Source organism: Triplophysa rosa, linkage group LG23 (assembly GCF_024868665.1).
Source record: "Triplophysa rosa linkage group LG23, Trosa_1v2, whole genome shotgun sequence".
Taxonomy (NCBI): Eukaryota; Metazoa; Chordata; class Actinopteri; order Cypriniformes; family Nemacheilidae; genus Triplophysa; species Triplophysa rosa.
Window position 1 is genome coordinate 10,980,989 of NC_079912.1, and position 17,484 is coordinate 10,998,472.

A 17,484-nucleotide genomic window follows, 5' to 3' on the forward strand; every position below is an offset into this window, starting at 1 on the left:
GGCAGCACACCTTCACATGTTGGGAGGAGGATGATTACAAACAACTCTCCATACTGTCATTCGTCAGCCTCTGACAAACTAATAAACCTCACAGGTCAGCGCCACATTACACACATTCACAGCGACCATTTAAATCTCCACTGGATGACTGAATATTCCACAGAGTTTCCCACCAGCCAGGAGAGAGAGAGAGCGAGAGAGAAGCATCTGGGAATTTATTTGAACTTAAGTCTGGACAACATCACGTATCATTTTTGCCAGAAAAACCTAAACAGACAAACTTCATGATCATAGACAAAGATAAAGAACGACTGCCAGTCAACGCAGACAGCACTGTCAAACTGGCAGGTCTGGGAAAAGATTCAGAGGTCCAGCAGAAGGCTCGGCCACAGGAGACGCAGGTGAACAGTAACACTGAGGAGGACCCCTCGGACCACCCCGCCAATGACAAAATGGTGCGAGCCGAGCTGGAATGGAGTGTGCCCATGTGTGTGCCACTGCCCATCGAAGTTTTGAACCACGACCAGGCGTTTCCTTTTCTGAACACCACGCTTGCTGACCTGGGCATTGAAGAGTAAGTGAAATGTATTGATCAAATGTGAGCTTTGTGTGTTAGTTCATTTGTTTATTATATTATTAATAAATTGTGTATCTTTTATACGCTATTACTTTTCTGCATATTTTTCAGTCAAATGAGTGTTTTATGGAACATTACCTTAGTAATGAGCTTCCCAAATATCCTTTCCAATTCTCTAAATAAATGCCATAATGGATGTTTATTCTTAAATTATGACTCATATACTGGAAGTATCGAGTCACACACATGAAGTTGTGTCACACATACCTGGGTGTCATTGTCGTGTTATGGTAACACACTCAGGTCAGCTGTGAAGGAGCGTGTGGTGTGGGTGGACACCAAGCACACGCGGGTGAAGGGAAGGACTGGGAAGCTGAAGGAGAAGGAGGTGACGGTTCTGGAGGTGCGTGTGAAAGCTCAGCACCCCGGAGAGCCTCAGTCTCGGGAGGTCATCTACAGCACAGAGTCCCACACCGATCGCTCGTTCTGCAGGAGCGGGGTTGACGTCCTGCCATGGAGACACACACAGCCAGGTGGGGACAGAGAGGGGCTAAAACAGTTGAAATAATCAACATATATATTCACACTTTCATTTGAACAATCACCGTATTTCATATTCAGCAGTGTGTGTGTGTGTGTGTGTGTGTGCGTGCGTGCGTGCGTGCGTGCGTGCGTGCGTGTGTGTATACACGATCTTATAAAATTTGACTGGGAGGTGTGCACTGGAGTTTAGTGCGCTGTTTTAGTTGAAAGCTCATTAAGATAATGGCTCCCCGGATGGCTTTTGACTGCTTGAACGGATCTGTTTTGTCGTGTGGGTAACGGTTTCATTTAGTGAACCTTTCTGAGTAATTACTTTGAGTAATTAGCTGTCAGTGCACATGAAATCTGTCCTCAAAAGAACAATGCATCTGTATAAAGATGAACTGTCAACTCTCATAAAGAACTAAATGAAAGAGTTCATATAAAAATGAAAATTATTTCGTCATTTACTCATTCCAAACCTGTATGAGTTTCTTTCATCTGCAGAACACAAACGAAGATATTTTGAAGAATGTTGTTAACCGGACAACATTGAACCCCATTGACTTCCATTGTATGGACACAAAACCACTGAGACATTTCTCAAAATATCTAATGAGGGGGAACATATGACAGAATGTTTATTGGGTGAACTATCTGTTTAAGAAAACTCTTCATTGGAAAGTATGCGTACATTAAAATGTACCTCAGCCTACTGTTGTTGCAGACCTTTTCTGCTCACAAATCATTTTCAGATGGTATTACTACAGTCATTTTTTGCACGCCGTCGAGCTCGTAATAATATAACACTTTAATCCTGACAGTTAGCTAACAGATGACATCTGCAAATGAGTGAGGTGAGCTAACATTACATTCACGGCTGCTGAGTAAGAGTGTTTGGTATGCGCACGCTCAGCAGTCTATTCTGTGGTCAGTGTTGAGCGTTTGATGTCCTCTCTCATCACAATCCTCTTGGTTTTTTAACCACAAAGCCTTCCGAGTTAGCGTGTAGAATTTATCAAGGACATCTCATATACATGTAATGTCATTTGGACACGGCAAATAACATGCTTTTGTTTTCCCTCAGCCGAAAATGAACACCAGCCGGTGGAGATGATTCTGGCTGTAGACACACTGTCAGAATCCAAGCCCAAATGGCAGAAAACGGAAGAAAAATGGGACTTTCAGAATGAGGTGTGAAGGACAGACGAAAAAATGCAATGAAACATGAGACTGGTGTGTGACAGCAGAATTGTCTGAATTTTCCTATGCTGTGCCTTAACTGAAGGATTTTAATTTGTACTTCTTGCTTTGTGGCAATATAAATACACTTTTGTCGATATATTAATAGTCTACAATAAGAGGTTTCAAATGTGTATCTAATTTTGTATTTTAGAGTCATCGGCATTACAAATTAAAGACAGGGTTGTCTACACAAAGTGGGAATTTACTCAAAACGAGCCGTCTGCTCCCATCATGCATCTGAATATATGCATAGTTGAATTAGTCTTCTGAATTATTAAATGAATTACTGCTGCCATGATCAAAAGAAAGTCTTTTCAATAAATTGTTATTTACAGCCTGCTTTCTGTGCACTCTTATTATCTGTTATGGTAGAATGTGCAGATGCATAAAAGTACAATATTTTACTGATAACTGGGAAGAAAGTATAGTAAGATCACCATGTTAAACCCCGGTGCTTTTTACAATAAATAATTGAAAAATATTTCGACTCATTTTTGAAAACAAGGTGAAATATTCCTAAACTACGTTACTGTAAAGTTCAACCCTGTATCATTTAACACTGAAAATGTTTGAGAGAAAAAAGTGGCAGGTTCATCTATCAGAAAAGACAGGAACAAAATGAACAGTTCATAGAAATATATTTATTTCACGCTTCAAACTCGAATATCAAGCCGGAATTTCATGGAATATGAGCAGTGGTTGCCAAAGCAGAAAATTCATTGAGACATACACATAACTGACACAGCAAACAAAAACAGAAAAGACAACTCATTCCTCGACATAGATTAGTAAAACAAAAGTAAAACTGACAAAAAGTGAATTGGGCAATAAATTAAGAAAAAAATCTCAATGTCTCAATGTCTTTGCTGCAGTACGGTATTTTATCCATATAAGTTTACGCTCAGCTAATGGAATTTGGCCATTTGTATTATAATAAAAAATCCTACTATCAATCTGGCAGGCTTCACAAGAGTGGAAGGCCTCTTGGGGCACTCAGAACCGGGGGGGGGGGGTTGGGGGTGGTGCTACGATTGACTGACAGCCATGGTCATCTTGTTTCTCTGTTCATCAGGAAGTGACATCACAGCACTCTGAAATTCCTGTGAGTGTTGCAGAGCTACGCCTCTGAGCAGCACCAGCATAGCGTTTTGTGTTTCTAAGCAGAATAAAATAGTATAGTAAGTAAGTAAACTTTGTGATGTTATAAACATGTCACCCAGAATAATAAACAAACACACGTCCTTACCTTTATCAATGTCCTTTGTGCCCAATAGATGACAGGCAGCAGACACTATTGGCTTGAGCTGACTAACAACCTGGAAGAAATAAAAAGTTACCAAATAGGATACCTGCTATATAGGGAGCTGTGAGTCGAGCATGCTGGGATAGAGGAGGGCGTTTACCAGGGTAGGGTGTTGTGAGTAGAGGAAGGCCAGACAGTTGTAAATGGTCTTGTTCTCCTCCATGTCCTCCTTTAGAGGGAGACGAGCCACCAGTGCAGGAAACACCTGAGAGCAAGGATAAGAGGTTAGTATGCGAAAATAAAGTATGCTTAACTGTAATCTAAAACAACTCGAAATAACCAAGACAAGATATGTGCATGGTTTCGTGATCAACCTGTTCGAGTGGGACCCCCTCCACATGGCTCAAGATCATCCTGCAGAGAGCAGCACACAGGTTGTCAATCACTCTCAGGTCTGATTCTTTAGAGAGTAGGTTGGAGAAGAGAGACAGCATCATGGGGTAGTCACTGAACAACAGGGGTCAAGGACCAAACAGAGAGGTTAGGGATCAGACACACACACACTTGCACACTTGACCTTAAAGGATACTTGGCGACGATTGGTCCAGCCGCCTGTGCGAGAGCTCCCAGTGCAAACACACTGTTATTGCGCACCTCTGGATCGCTGTCCTTCACTCCGGCCACAAGCACTGGCAGCAGCCGATTGGACAGCCGCCCGGCCACCGCCCTGCCTCCAGCCACACCCACCAATGCGTGCAGGGTCTCGCCGATTGTACCGATGGAAAAGGAGCGGTCTGCCTCAGTGCAAGATGATTTCTAAGAAAATCACATAATCATGACGAAGATGCAAGTATAGTATGCCGACTTCATTAAAACATTTCTGGTTGCTTTAAATAAATAAAACAAAGTATGCATTATATATTCTGCACTGCACACTGTAGGCAGGATGCCTGTGAGTACCTGTAAAACAGAGAGGAGAGGAAGAGAGGAAGAGACTCACGGCTTTGCTCATGATGAGAGGCAGCAGGTCATTGAGGTGAGGATAGAACGTCTCGGCAGCTACTGCTGATGCTAAAACGGGAATCCCTTCCCCAGCAAACTCCTGCAACATGGCATCATACTCCGCCTGCCACACATACACACACTGTCACTACGCATTCGTCACACTCTTTTAAGTCATTTGTGTCATTGCTGCTGACAGTGAACTATGACTAAATCTTCAAAGCTGTTAAATTATTTTAAACACCTGCTGGTCGTCATCGTCTGCTTCATCTCCACCTACATCCTGACACACGGTCTGAGCAAGACAGAGGATTACAAGCGTAAGAAAAGAAACACCCACCCACATATGACTGCAGATTTATGGCATCTTTCAAAAGTGAAAATAAGCTGCCGAATGAAGGTCTGTGTCTGTTCTGTACGGATGTCTATTCGATTTCTTCAAACCCATTTAGCATGACACAGATTAAGGCTTGTTCTTGACCTAAAAGGATTTTCAGAGGGTAATTTGTCTGTGATAGTGTTCATCTGCTCTCTGTAGATGCCATTAAAGAAATCTCATTTAACATTGACCAGACATCAGAGCACAAGGTGTTCCGAGAAGAAAACTAATAAAGTGATAGCACACCCAAAAAAGAAAATTCTGTCAATTACTTCTTTTTTTTAGGAAACAAAAGTAGAATTTTGGGGGGGTTATAATAAGGCTGAATGAATGATAAATGAATGCTTGATAGGTCTCTATGTTGGACATCATTAGTCAAAGTTTCTGAACTTTTGGTCTGAAATGAAGAATGAGTCTGACCTTTTTCTTTAGTACATCTCTGATGGCATTACTGATCTCAGCCAGCCTGCCTGGAACCTGCAGCGCCTCCCCCTGGCACGACTTAATCAAGGCGTTCATAGACTCCAGAACAGCCATGACCACCTGCCTCTCCCTCTCCTGCCTTACTGCCTTCAGAAAACAGGGCACAACCACCTCCAGCAGCTTATGCAGAGCTGCAGATAAAAAGAGAGAGAGAGACCGTTGATCAAAGACTTCTGGGTAACTATAGAAAGAGCTCTTTCCTCTTCACACTGACTGAAGCTCATGTAACTAAATGAAAAGGAGAAAAAAGCACTGTGAAGCGCTCAACATCAATAAAAGCCAGTTAAAAGTTAATCCTGTCCTGTCAAGACAAGTTCCTTCTAATTATTTTCTGGAGGCTTCAATAATGAGCCAAAGACACAGTGCTGATGAAAGGAAGCAGAGGGAGTGATGTGAATATTAAATAAAGAGACTGTGTGTGTGTGTGTGTGTGTGTACTGTGAATGCGCATTTACCCTGGTGGTTGGCCTCAGTTGGGGTTTCTTTCCATACTTTGTGCTGAGCTCGGCAGAACTGACCTAATGCACCAAAGGCAGCCCTCCTCACATCCTCATGAGGGAACTGATGGATGCACAAGCACAACACACCATGAACGTCACTAACACAAGGATCAAACTTACTAAAAACACTCATGGAACATGAAACAGCAGTAGACGCTTACATCACGGAGCTCATAAACCTGCTGGAAGCTCGATTCTAGGAAGGGCTGGAACGCCACTCTGGGAAACAGAGACAATCAGCTGGATTTTTAGGTGTGTGTGTGTGTCTCAGTTTGTGTTTGACAAAAAAGTGAATTTGTTCAATAAAGTGAATTAAGTACTGATGTTGTCAATTAACTGATGGATTAAAACAAAGTCCGACTCTACTTTATTTTCTGTTTAACATTCTATTACATTCAGGAATACCTATTTAGACTAACATCTTTACTGCATTGAAGGTATAATGGAGCATTACGCAAATCTTCTGTAAAACATAAGCTTATAAAAGCAAATGCATGAGCGTGTGTGTAATATGTAAAGCATGACTCACCCAGTGTTAAATGCAATTTCACCCAAAGCCTCACAGGCATCTTCCTTCTCATCGATGTAAGCATTTTCCACACTGAATCTGAAAGATGAGACTTTTGATAAGCGCTCTTACAGGAGAGAAAATAGAAGGACTGATAAGAGAGACATACCCTGCTATATCCCTGTCGTCAACCTCATTCTCACCATCTTCATCTAAAACAGCATCACCCTCTTCACCAGCGTCATCATCTTCATCATCCAGAAGCACAAACTGTTTGTCTTCATCTAAGTGAGCCTGTGCGGTAGACAGACATAAAATCTTAAGAGTACATTCTTACGATGATTATATGAGATATGTTTGTACGTTAAACCAAATGAGGAATGATTGAATGTTTTTAGTACATAAACAGGGGTTGCAGCTCCATGGACGATCTTTATCTCTTTCGAAAATAGACACTATTTGGGAATTGGTTGGGAATTCTCTAAATCAGGAGTTCTCAACCTTTTTGACTGCAAGTCCCCCCCGAACAACATTCAAAAGCCTCCCATACCCCCCCCCACTCATAAAAACTCAAATTTACTACGGTAAAATATTTTAGAGCTTGACATTAACTGGAAAAACATTTTTCTTATAAAAATGGCCAAAAATATAAAAAATATCTTGTTTTTTAGTTTTTTTAATGAATTTCAATGCTCATTTTGTCTCATTTTAAAATATTAGTCATATTGAGGCCCCCTTGGAAGTTAGCTGCCCCCCCGTTGAGAACCACTGTTCTAGATATATCAAGAAAATCCCAGTATCTATTTGCACAAAATTTTAGAACAAAGCACCACAGCAGAAAGTCTTTGTTTCACGTTTCAATGTTCATTCGAGACACAAATTATGAGTTTGAGTCACAAATTAAATATTGGTTGGTATTTCACCGTTAAACCATGCATTACATGCAAAAAAACACACAAAAGGGTCAAGAGGCTACAGAAGATGAAAATGTAAAAAACATTTTTTGCACTGACCGTCACACCCTCTGTAGATTTGAGTGACAGTTGCATCAGTGTGGTGATGGATGTCAGGTGAGGGCTTAGACAATCAGGACTCACTTCAGAGACGGCAGAAAATAAACTATACCTGTAGAGAGAGAGAAAAGGAGAGTGAGTGTCCGTTTGTGTCAGCTGTGAGTATACGACTTTTAAGATCAGATGTGAAAGTCATACGTGCAGCGGCGCAGGTCAGGATCATCCATGGCATCAGTGAGATTCAAACCTAACTGCACGCATTCAGTCGCCAGTGGACTGAAGACCTCCTGACCAACAGTGCGGGCCAACACAGAGAGTGTGTCTGTGAGAAAAACATAGAGGGAAAAATGACATCACAGTATCCTACATGCCTGATGCAGGAATTCAGATGTACCGGTTACAAAAGACATGCAAAAGCTGTGATTCAGCTTATCTGTTTTACCCAGAGCCTGTGTCTGCAGAGCTCTCATCTCCTCTCGCGTGTCCGTCAGGAAGCCCTTCAGACTGTCGATCACTGGAGGAAAGTAAGGCACTAGCATCTCTTTGGCTGCATTTGCTGAGGAAGAGAGTCATCTCATGAGCCTGTACAGAAATATTATAAATGCGGTTTTAATGAACACTGAGAGTTACCTATCGCTCCTATGGCACTGACAGCCAGCTCTTTGAGTTTGAGGTTTTCTGCGTTGTTAAGTGCAGACAACATGGTTTCCATTAAAGTGGGCAGATAGGGCTCGATATCTTGACCTGATAGCAAAAAGAAAGATGGGAGAAGTTAACTTATTAAATTTAGTCTTGGGTTTAACATCAGTCAAATATAATAAAAATTTGAAAGGTCTGCATAGATACGATTATGTCAGCATTTTAACCTAAGCTCTCTAGAAAGTTCTCCAGGGCATAGAAGGCTTTGGTCATGTGTCCGACTGTGGTCTGATTCACTGCAGACAAGTATCCAAGCAACAATGGCATCAGCTCAGTGTGGAATTTACTCACATCCGGCTGCAAGAGACCAAGTTTAAATCCTCAATCTACTTACTTATGTATATAAATTTGCAAATACTAAAAAAAAAAAGTACATTTATTCATTTATAGAAGAGTCAATCATAATCAAACTAAAAAAAATCAATCTGACCTGAAGGTGTTCTGAAAACTGCCCGAGGGCAAAGAGTGCTGCGCTTCGGACCACCTGGTTACTGTCTGATAAACTGCGACACACTGTTTCAAGCATTGATGACAACATCCTACCACAAAGTAACACACCAAAAAAGAATATAACAGACTGCATTGTATGCATGTTTGTATAATAGCAGGTTAAAGCTTACTTTGTGCGGATGTGATCTGCACAGCCCTCAGCCAACACAGCCAGACACATGAGACCCCCCTTACGCTCATATGGGTTCTCACTGGCCAGACAGGCCTTTGTATGAGGTAACTGCAACGAACAAGATTTATTTTAACATGATGATCGATTTTACTAGCTCATCTTTAGCATAAGTACATTTGTTTCTTTACTAACCAGTTGGTGGAAGAGTTTTTCGGGGGGCATGTGAAGAGCCATGGTGTCAATCACCTACACGGGAATAAAGACAAGAAAAATAAGAGAGGAAGAATAAGTACGGTAAGAGATAAACCTGGAGAGGAGACCAACCTGAACAGCAAAGTGTTTGGGATTCTCATTGTCACCCTCCGTATCACCCTCCTCATCCTCCGGGTCTTCCTCTCCAGGAGGGGGCGCCGCGCTCAGTATGGGAAACACTACCTGCAGGATCGGCTGTAAAAGCTTGTGCTTTAATACAGTCTTGTAAAACAAAAAGGTTTTGGATTAAAATATAATTAAACTAAACATAATTAAAATAGTACATGTCATTGTATTGATTATATTGTTATTGATTAAAAACATTCCAAAATCTTTATAACTTTGCAATAATTTCAACCAAATTGTTTCTTATCTATCAACACAAAGTCGATGTTTAACAAAAATAGGGGCTCACCTTGTTTTTAAGTCTGATGAGAACAGCAATGCATGAGAGAGCTTTAACACGCAGAGAACTACTCAGAGAGACATCTGCACTGATCTAGAATGAAAACATTGACTTTTAACGTATCTATTACAGTCAAATGTTTTGTTAAGCAATTTGAAACAGGCTCGATAGACGACTGTGTGTTTGGACAAACCTCCAGGCAAAACTGCACAATCACAGTGATGTGAGGGACAACAATGGACACCTCGCTTTCCATCAGCTCATCAAAAACCTCCATGGCTTCGCTGGCCTGATCCTTAACACATCAAAACCCAAACAACAGAACTTATGCGATAAAGACCTATGGATTGCCAGTGCCGTTGAGTCTTAATGGCCAATTTGCATGTAGATCAACCAGCCATGCATGCAATTCTCACAGTGCTTAGCACATCATTGAAGCACAAAGAAAGCAGTGATTGGAGCGTTATCATATAAGCATACCCAGAGCGGATCAAAGCGCTCTCACCTGGTCCACCTGAATGAGGTGCTTAAGAGCAACGAGCAGTTTGGGGATCAGGGATCGCATTAAGTTCTGAAAGACAGAAAAACAACATTCTGAACTTGTTTTCCTCTCCCCTGCTGTGCATGTAACAATAATTGTCTCAAACAAAGGAAATAGAACAAACCATCTCCTCTGTGCCGGTGTAGGCCGTGATAGATGTGAGAGTGAGAATGCAGTAGTAGAGAGCTATAGGGTTGTTCAAGTCTTGAAGAACAGTCCCAAATAACTGGAGAAGCTGCTTGTAGTGGGGCTTAAAGGGTTCTGGGTTTGATCCTATCACCTTGCTGAGCAGTAACAAACCCACCTGGACAGAAACAAGAATAAAATGCCATTTTAAATACTCTAATAGTAAATCAGGGTATCTTTTTCATTCCTTTTGGTAGTCTTTTGGGCATGTAATGTAGTACTTCCTAACATTCTTCAACATACTGAGGGCTACCATGTTAATACTATAGTAAATGAATAATATGATCACTCAGTACAATGGTATTACCGTTTGATACCATCACAAGATTTTAAAAGTGAATTAAGTCATCTTGTAACCTGTCTGTCTTGTGGGTTGTTGCTTTTGGTGGACTGGTTTATTAGGGTGAGGAGAGCAGGCCAGCGGTCCGGAGTCTCGTGTTTTACTAGCACTGCGCTCAACTGAGAAAGTGACTGACGAACTGCGTGCCTAAGGAATAAAAACAACGCGGGGGGAGTTTAAAACTTGAATAGAACCAAATGCAAAATGGTTTACTAGTCACCACTGCTGTTTAGTCCTAGAGTAAAATGAGGCTTGTAGACATTAAATCGACATTGACTACAACATATACAATGCTGTCTTGTGATATTGTGGCCATTAAAAATAGTAATATCACAGTGTTAAAGGGATAGTTCACCCAAAAGTAAAATTCTGTCATCATTTACTCGCCTTCGAATTGTTCCAAATCTGTATAAATTTCTTTGTTCTGATGAACACAGAGAAAGATATTTAGACGAACGCTTATAACCAAACAGTTCTTGGACCAGATTGACTACCATAGTAGGAAAAATGAGTTGATAATTTTTTCTATAGAACACAAAATAATATATTTTGAAGAATGTAGGACAGCAAACCGTTCTGGACTTTTGACTACTTGTCATTTTTCCTATGGTAGTCAATGGAGTCCAAGAACTGTTTGGTTACAAGCATTAGTCCAAATATCTTTCGGTGTGTTCAACCGAACAAAGAAATGTATACAGGTTTGGGACAACTAGAGTGAGTAATTCATGACAGAATTGTCATTTTTGGGTGAACCATACCTTTAAAGTAGGCATTTATTTAAATCACGACACATTACTGTACTGTTACATTCAACAGCATTGTTTTATAAGACATAGTACTTAGGACTTACTCTGTTTCTTGTTGAAAAGCTTGTAGCACCACTGCCTTTAGACTGAAAGAGTAGATAACAGGTTACAAATGATGCAAATGTACATTGAGACACAGGATGAACTCACTATTTTCTGATTAACTTGATTCAGGAAAGAAACATCAAACCTCTCTCTGTGATCTGGACTGATCTTCTTCCAGTGTTTTCTCACCCTCGTCCTCAGCATCACCGCGGCTGACTGACGTATCTGATGTAAAGATCAAGGACATGATATATAATGTGTCTCAAAACTAAAACCTTACTATCGTCTGATATCGCTAATGTCCTTCTGAAACCCCGTATCTCCATATTTCGTGATTTATATCTTGTGCCATAAATCATTATTTTTAGTCACCCTTTATGTTGGTCACCTGGATTTACAAATATCTAACCAATACAAGTTATTAATAAGTACTCGTCAACTTTGACAACACAGCATTTAATCATTTAAAAAGTAGTGTTTTTCCATTTCCTGGAAAACAGCGAATTTGGACATGTGAGGTTTAAGAAGGACGTCGACGATATGAAAATGATAACAGTAAGTTACCTGTGGGTCCTGCGCTCCCGTCATAACTGCACATAAAGCAGGAATGATGGCTGGATCTTTAAATGCCTGTTTCAACTGAGCTGTCGCCTGACAAAGACGACATTATTCTATAAACACCATGAAGTTATATAAATAATTGAATACAAAATGTCATAGTTTGCCAGAAAATAGCGTTTAGATGAAAATGACAACTCTTTAGGAGTGTGTAAAAGTTACCTGCTGAATAACAGCGTTATCGGGCTGTGTCAGCTGTGCCAGGATACGCTCGAGCTCCTCTGACATGATTTGACCGTTAAATCCTTTTTTAATACAAAAATAATAATTCAAAACCCGACGCCGGTCTCTAAAGCAAACCAGATGACAGGCGACTATACAGTGATCAGTGGCGACCTCTCAATATTTAAAAAATATTTGGGTCAAACGGCATTCGTGAAACTATTGGATAGTGTTATCGTAATATAAAGTTATTATAACCTAAGTTAACTGTCATTGGGAAATGTTCATGTTCTGCACGAGCGCATGAGTTCCCAAAGTTAGCACGCGGGATGGAGAGCGAGCACACGTCTCGAGAGTTTAATGTTAAAGGGACAGCGGCACCAAAAGCATGAAGCCAACCAAACGATTTGGGAGCATTTACTACTACAGCGCCTGCTATAGTAACGGAGGGAAAATATATTCTGCAAACTTTGATTTTGTTTTGTACAGTCTTCAGAAGACGAGGTGCTAATGGGCTATTTGCATAATCTCAATTAGAAAGAGGCAAACTAAAAACAACCATTATCACCACCGTCATTGAAAATCAACACTGCTGAAAAATACGCCATTAAAGTTCCCTTAAAGTTGACTCCCTAAACCTGATGAACCAGGTTGATTGATAGAAAAACATGAACAAGTAAACTTAAATCAAGTGAAAACTGGTGTAAGTGTTGTTACATTATTAACTTCCTAAAACAGGTAGGACAATATGCAGAAACCGTAAAACAGTATATTTGTGAATTTGTAAACAAGTGAGATGCATTGTTCCCACCACCACCCTTACACATCTATCATATTTAAACAGATCTACAGTCAGCTCATGATTATCTTATATTTTCACCTCTTACAGAAATATTTCCATTGTAATACAGCAGCAAGGGTGCACTGCAAAAACACCAATTCATGTGATAATTCCAAGACAAACCTACTTACGTCATTCAAGCCATCCAATGCTGGTAAATTCCTATGGTCATACATTGCATACTTCACAAAAACAAAAGTTAAACACCATTTAAGAGCACTTATGGGTAACTTTGAAATGGGCATTGTGGTGTATTTGTAGGATTAACCATGCTAATCTGAAATCAAGAAAGACAATAGATAAAAGGGATATGCACTAATTAAACAGATTTTAAAATGTAGTTTTACAAACATTTTAGTTTTATGTTACAATCATATAAAAATGGACAATCAGTAATCAAACTCTATATTTATTGTATTCGATACTGTCATTCAAATGTAATTTATTGTGCACATACAATTTAAAATATATTTCCTCATACTATATGTTGAATATTGTTATCTATGTAATATGCAATTATATTACTTGTTTTAAAAATGTTCTGAAAGGCTTTAAAAGCTTTGGCCTGGTTTCACAATGCATAATTGAGCTGTCTTAAAAACAACTTGCACTGACATATCTTATTTTTATATCTTATATCTTTCATTGTTTTGTCTCAAGATAGACACCGGTGTTGTGTTTTTTTTTAAGGCATTTTAATAAAAAACTATTTAAATGTTATAATTTAACTAAGGCCTAATATAATGGCTTAATCTATGTTTGAAAATGTGCAACTTTTTAAAACTTAATTCAAATGATGTTTATTTCAAGACACATTTTATTTTCTGTAAGAAAAAAATCACAATTCCTTAAAACATCATTTTAAACCTAAAAAGAAAGTTACCTTTTCAGGTACATGTGAAAAGTGGGTGTGGTTGTCATCCGCTCCTATGAGTGCCTTTCAGAAGTTGCACGTGGTTGGTTCGAGCGTCTCCTCTGAGCTCCGCCCATCTCACGCCCACTCACCTGGCTTTATAAGTCAGCTTCTTCAACGCTTGGTGTTTAGGTCATTTTACGGGATTCCTTAATTGAGTATGAGGAGGAGACATCACTGGTACGCAACTGATTTCGAGGGTAACTGAGCCTTGTGTGTTTTTGCCATCGGGTGATCGTAACCAATTTATTAGGGACTCCAGGTCTCTGCACTTTTCCAGGGTTTTTGCTTCGCGCTTATCAGACGCATCAAACGAAGACATGGCGGATTGGAAAATGCCATTGAGTTACAATTTCAACCCGTCTTATCACGCTTATGCGTACGGACTCGTGTACCCGCAAGCGTCTGAGCACGGCCACCCGAATCTGAGCTGGGCAGAGGCCGCTTATACTCACACCGGTGGGGTCACCGGGAGTTTTTACTCCACTCAAACAGCACAGCAATCGCCACCCTGGAGCCCAGAAAACGCCAATAACTACGGGCACTTCCCGGGCAACACGCAGAACGGACGACTCATCGCGTATAATAAGACCGAGCTTGACTCCAAAGCCAAGGATGCGGAGCAGGCCGAGAGCGATACACCCAGCGATTCAGAGGCCCATACGCCAGGTATCTCCTCTTATCCACAAGTATGAACTAAACGCCGAATAATCCAGTTATCCCAGTTTATTTTAACCGCTAAATGAGTGTTTGCGTAGTCCATGAGAACAAATGTCTTGTTTAAAACTTTGATCCTGATCGCGAAAAGCCGTCTAGTTGATAAATGAGTAGAAATTTGTTTGCAAAGTAACTTTTAATACATTAAGAACAGACAATTTATATGCATCAATATCCATCAAATTTGTACAATTGTGCACAATTACAAAATGGTGACCAAATGAGTGGTGGGTTTAAATTTGGTTTTACAAGGCCAAGCGTTACTGTAACAAAGTAGGTTTCATTTTTTTTACAAATGTAAAATGTGATCGTTTAAATGTGTACACAAGCAACTTTCTCTCAAAGCCCTGTTGAAAAATATGTATGTTTTGATGCTGGTTTGACCATGGACCATCTTAAACCAGCACATGACCAGCAAACCAGCATCAAAACATACCAAACCAGCATATGGTGTTTTTTACTACAGGGAGCCGTGTGGAAAGCAAAAATAAACGTATGTGTACAATTCAGTGTGTGAATTCATTTCCATTTGTGTAGATTCTTGGAGCTCCGGAAGCAGTCGAGAGGGGGCTGCGCTGACCAATCTGAACCTCCCTTCCTGGAAAGACCGGGACTATGAATCTGACAGTGGCAGTCCTGACGGCAGCGAGCTCTTCTCAAACGCTCTCTCCGTGGCGACCGAAGAACCAGTGGGTCTGAACCTGGGGGCGGGTGGCTTGCCCCCAGTGCCTCCACCAGCTACACCTCCGGGACGACCAGCGGCCCAGCCCCGCAAGACCCGGGCCGCTTTCTCAGAGGTGCAGATGAATGCTCTCATCCACAGGTTCAATGTCCAGAGGTATCTCACACCCGCGGAGATGAAAACTCTTGCGGGGACAACAGGGCTAACATACAAACAGGTTGGTCAAATGGATCTGCAGAAATATCTGGTGCACTTCGCTTCCTCAGTTTTTGTCTAACCCTTTCATTCTTTTCAAAGGTGAAAACTTGGTTTCAGAATCGCAGGATGAAGCTCAAAAGGCATCAGAGAGATAGCAGTTGGATGACTGAGAGATACGTTATCAATGGTGCTTCTAACACGCCAGCACCATCATCTCAGGTGAGCATCTTCCATGCATGACATGATCTCTTGGTCTACTGTGGTTACGTCTACACTGTTGCTTGTTCTGTCTTGTTAGTGGTGGAAACTTCTCAGTGTGGACAAAGCGCAACTTATCATCTATAAAGGAGGCATTTCTATAGTTTAGATAATGTCTTAAAGGCACGATGATACAATTTGACAACCTTCCCATGTTTGTTTGTCTTTCTTTGACTGCTTGTAATCATTCTCACAATCTATATGTTTCTTTAGTCCCAGGGTGATAACCCCGTACCAAACCAAGACCCCTACAGTAATCCTCAACTGAGAGAGTCTATATTCAAGAGGAGTCCTCCACAAACTCCATTCTACCCCAGCTATCCAAAGCCACGTTCTCCTCCTCAGGCCACTGCGATACCCCCAGGAAACTGGCCTCTGCCCCCAGCTGTGATGCACTACGAGTTCCCCAACCCTACTGGCTACATACAGGCCCGTGTCAATGCCAGCGTCAACCTCAGCATTCATGCCAACGTCAGTGGTGATGTCGGCGAAACTGAGGGCAAAGGTAGCAGTCCTACTCGAATGCCATCCATGCCTAGTGCCACCCAGTGGTCAACATAAGGAATGACTTTGCCTGATGGTCCGGCTGCTTGTATATATATTTTAGTCTGAGCCACACAGCCTTTGGTGTCGACCATACTTGTAAATATTTTTTTGCGCAAACTGTTGCCTGTACGGTTTTTATTTAGCAGCGATGTTGTTAAGTGGTGGTCTCAGGGTTTTTTTTGATACCGTTTAAAGTCGCCTTTTAATCCCATCATGTTTTATACCGAAGATCTATTTTTATAACTTCATTGTACCTTTTCAGAGTATTTAATATCTCTTCCTTGCTCTTCCAGGTGCGTCGTAGTTTTTTCTTTTTTTTTTTAGTTTGGCCAGGACAAGATGTTAAAAGTTCCATGAATTTGTATGCAAGGCACTGCTGCATGTCTAACTGGAGGTTGTCTGTACCGCACCGTTTGTTCTTTATTTCACGCTTCATGTATGTGGATCCATTACATTTGTGTATTTGATTATGAAATGCTTGCTCACCTAAACCTGGTTTAAGCCTAATAGAGCGATCAAGTTGTATTTGCCACCCTTGGCTTGTGCTTGCACAAGTACTCTTGACCACACACAAAAAAACTCTTGTTCAGTGTTGATGTCGGGTTGAGTAATAAATGTTTTGACTGAAATTTGCTCAATTAGAGTTTTATTATTGTAAGCAGCCTTCGTGATATGGATCTAATTTGACATTAAATTATAGGCAAAATGCCCAAACAGCTTGATGGTTAACTTTGTAAAGTAATTATAAATTAAGGTAAAACCATAGGCTCTCATGGTTGTGAATACCCAACAATATGAAGGAATTATGGTTCCCTCTTCTAAGAGAATTCACTTTGATGGGGAATTAATGTTAACCATGAAGTTTCATTAGCTGTGATTTATTTCCAAATATAATCTTCAGAGTTTTAACTAACTTTTTAAAATGTGTATTTTGAGTATTTAAAATGACAGTTTACCCAAAAATATAAATTCTGTCATTTACTCACTGTCGAGTTGTTACTGTAAAAATATATTTGTTCTGATGAACACAAAGCTATTTGGAAGAATGCTTGTAACCAAACAATTCTTGGCCACCATTGACTACACCATAGTAGGAAAAATTACAATGGTTTTCAAAAGTGCCCCAGAACGGTTTACTGGCCTACATTCTTCAAAATATCTTGTTCAACAAAGACATTTA

General features: G+C 40.6%; 3 protein-coding genes across 5 annotated transcripts; 2 read left to right on the top strand and 1 right to left on the bottom strand.

Annotated features, from left to right (window-relative positions):
* The first annotated feature begins 284 nt into the window (after positions 1-284).
* si:ch211-196f5.2 (uncharacterized protein LOC556372 homolog) lies at positions 285-2,752 on the top strand. The gene is made up of 3 exons (XM_057322029.1): positions 285-574; positions 881-1,110; positions 2,187-2,752. Exons 1-3 carry the CDS (start codon positions 285-287, stop codon positions 2,297-2,299), a joined length of 633 nt encoding a protein of 210 aa, XP_057178012.1. The 3' UTR covers positions 2,300-2,752.
* Positions 2,753-2,965: 213 nt separating this feature from the next.
* Positions 2,966-12,505, bottom strand: ipo4 (importin 4). Of its 3 annotated transcripts, none has more exons than XM_057322538.1 (30): positions 12,150-12,505; positions 11,934-12,020; positions 11,515-11,594; positions 11,369-11,410; positions 10,536-10,665; positions 10,117-10,296; positions 9,957-10,022; positions 9,645-9,746; positions 9,461-9,544; positions 9,118-9,240; positions 8,986-9,039; positions 8,792-8,901; positions 8,602-8,710; positions 8,339-8,468; positions 8,103-8,216; positions 7,915-8,028; positions 7,671-7,794; positions 7,473-7,584; positions 6,629-6,753; positions 6,481-6,558; positions 6,113-6,170; positions 5,907-6,012; positions 5,389-5,582; positions 4,834-4,884; positions 4,588-4,713; positions 4,177-4,403; positions 3,962-4,094; positions 3,748-3,852; positions 3,591-3,660; positions 2,966-3,500 (listed from the first exon to the last, which is right to left on the bottom strand). In XM_057322538.1, the coding sequence occupies exons 1-30, from the start codon at positions 12,213-12,215 to the stop codon at positions 3,370-3,372; spliced, it is 3,231 nt and encodes a 1,076-aa protein (XP_057178521.1). In that variant the 5' UTR covers positions 12,216-12,505; the 3' UTR covers positions 2,966-3,369. The 3 variants fall into 3 exon arrangements, with proteins under 3 accessions (XP_057178521.1, XP_057178520.1, XP_057178522.1); XM_057322537.1 differs by having other exon boundaries at positions 9,118-9,267; XM_057322539.1 differs by having other exon boundaries at positions 9,118-9,267; positions 11,934-12,040; positions 12,150-12,224.
* A 1,545-nt stretch (positions 12,506-14,050) lies between these two features.
* nanog (nanog homeobox) lies at positions 14,051-16,900 on the top strand. Its single transcript, XM_057323037.1, has 4 exons — positions 14,051-14,572; positions 15,158-15,519; positions 15,600-15,719; positions 15,972-16,900. The coding sequence occupies exons 1-4, from the start codon at positions 14,224-14,226 to the stop codon at positions 16,317-16,319; spliced, it is 1,179 nt and encodes a 392-aa protein (XP_057179020.1). The 5' UTR covers positions 14,051-14,223; the 3' UTR covers positions 16,320-16,900.
* Positions 16,901-17,484: the final 584 nt, after the last annotated feature.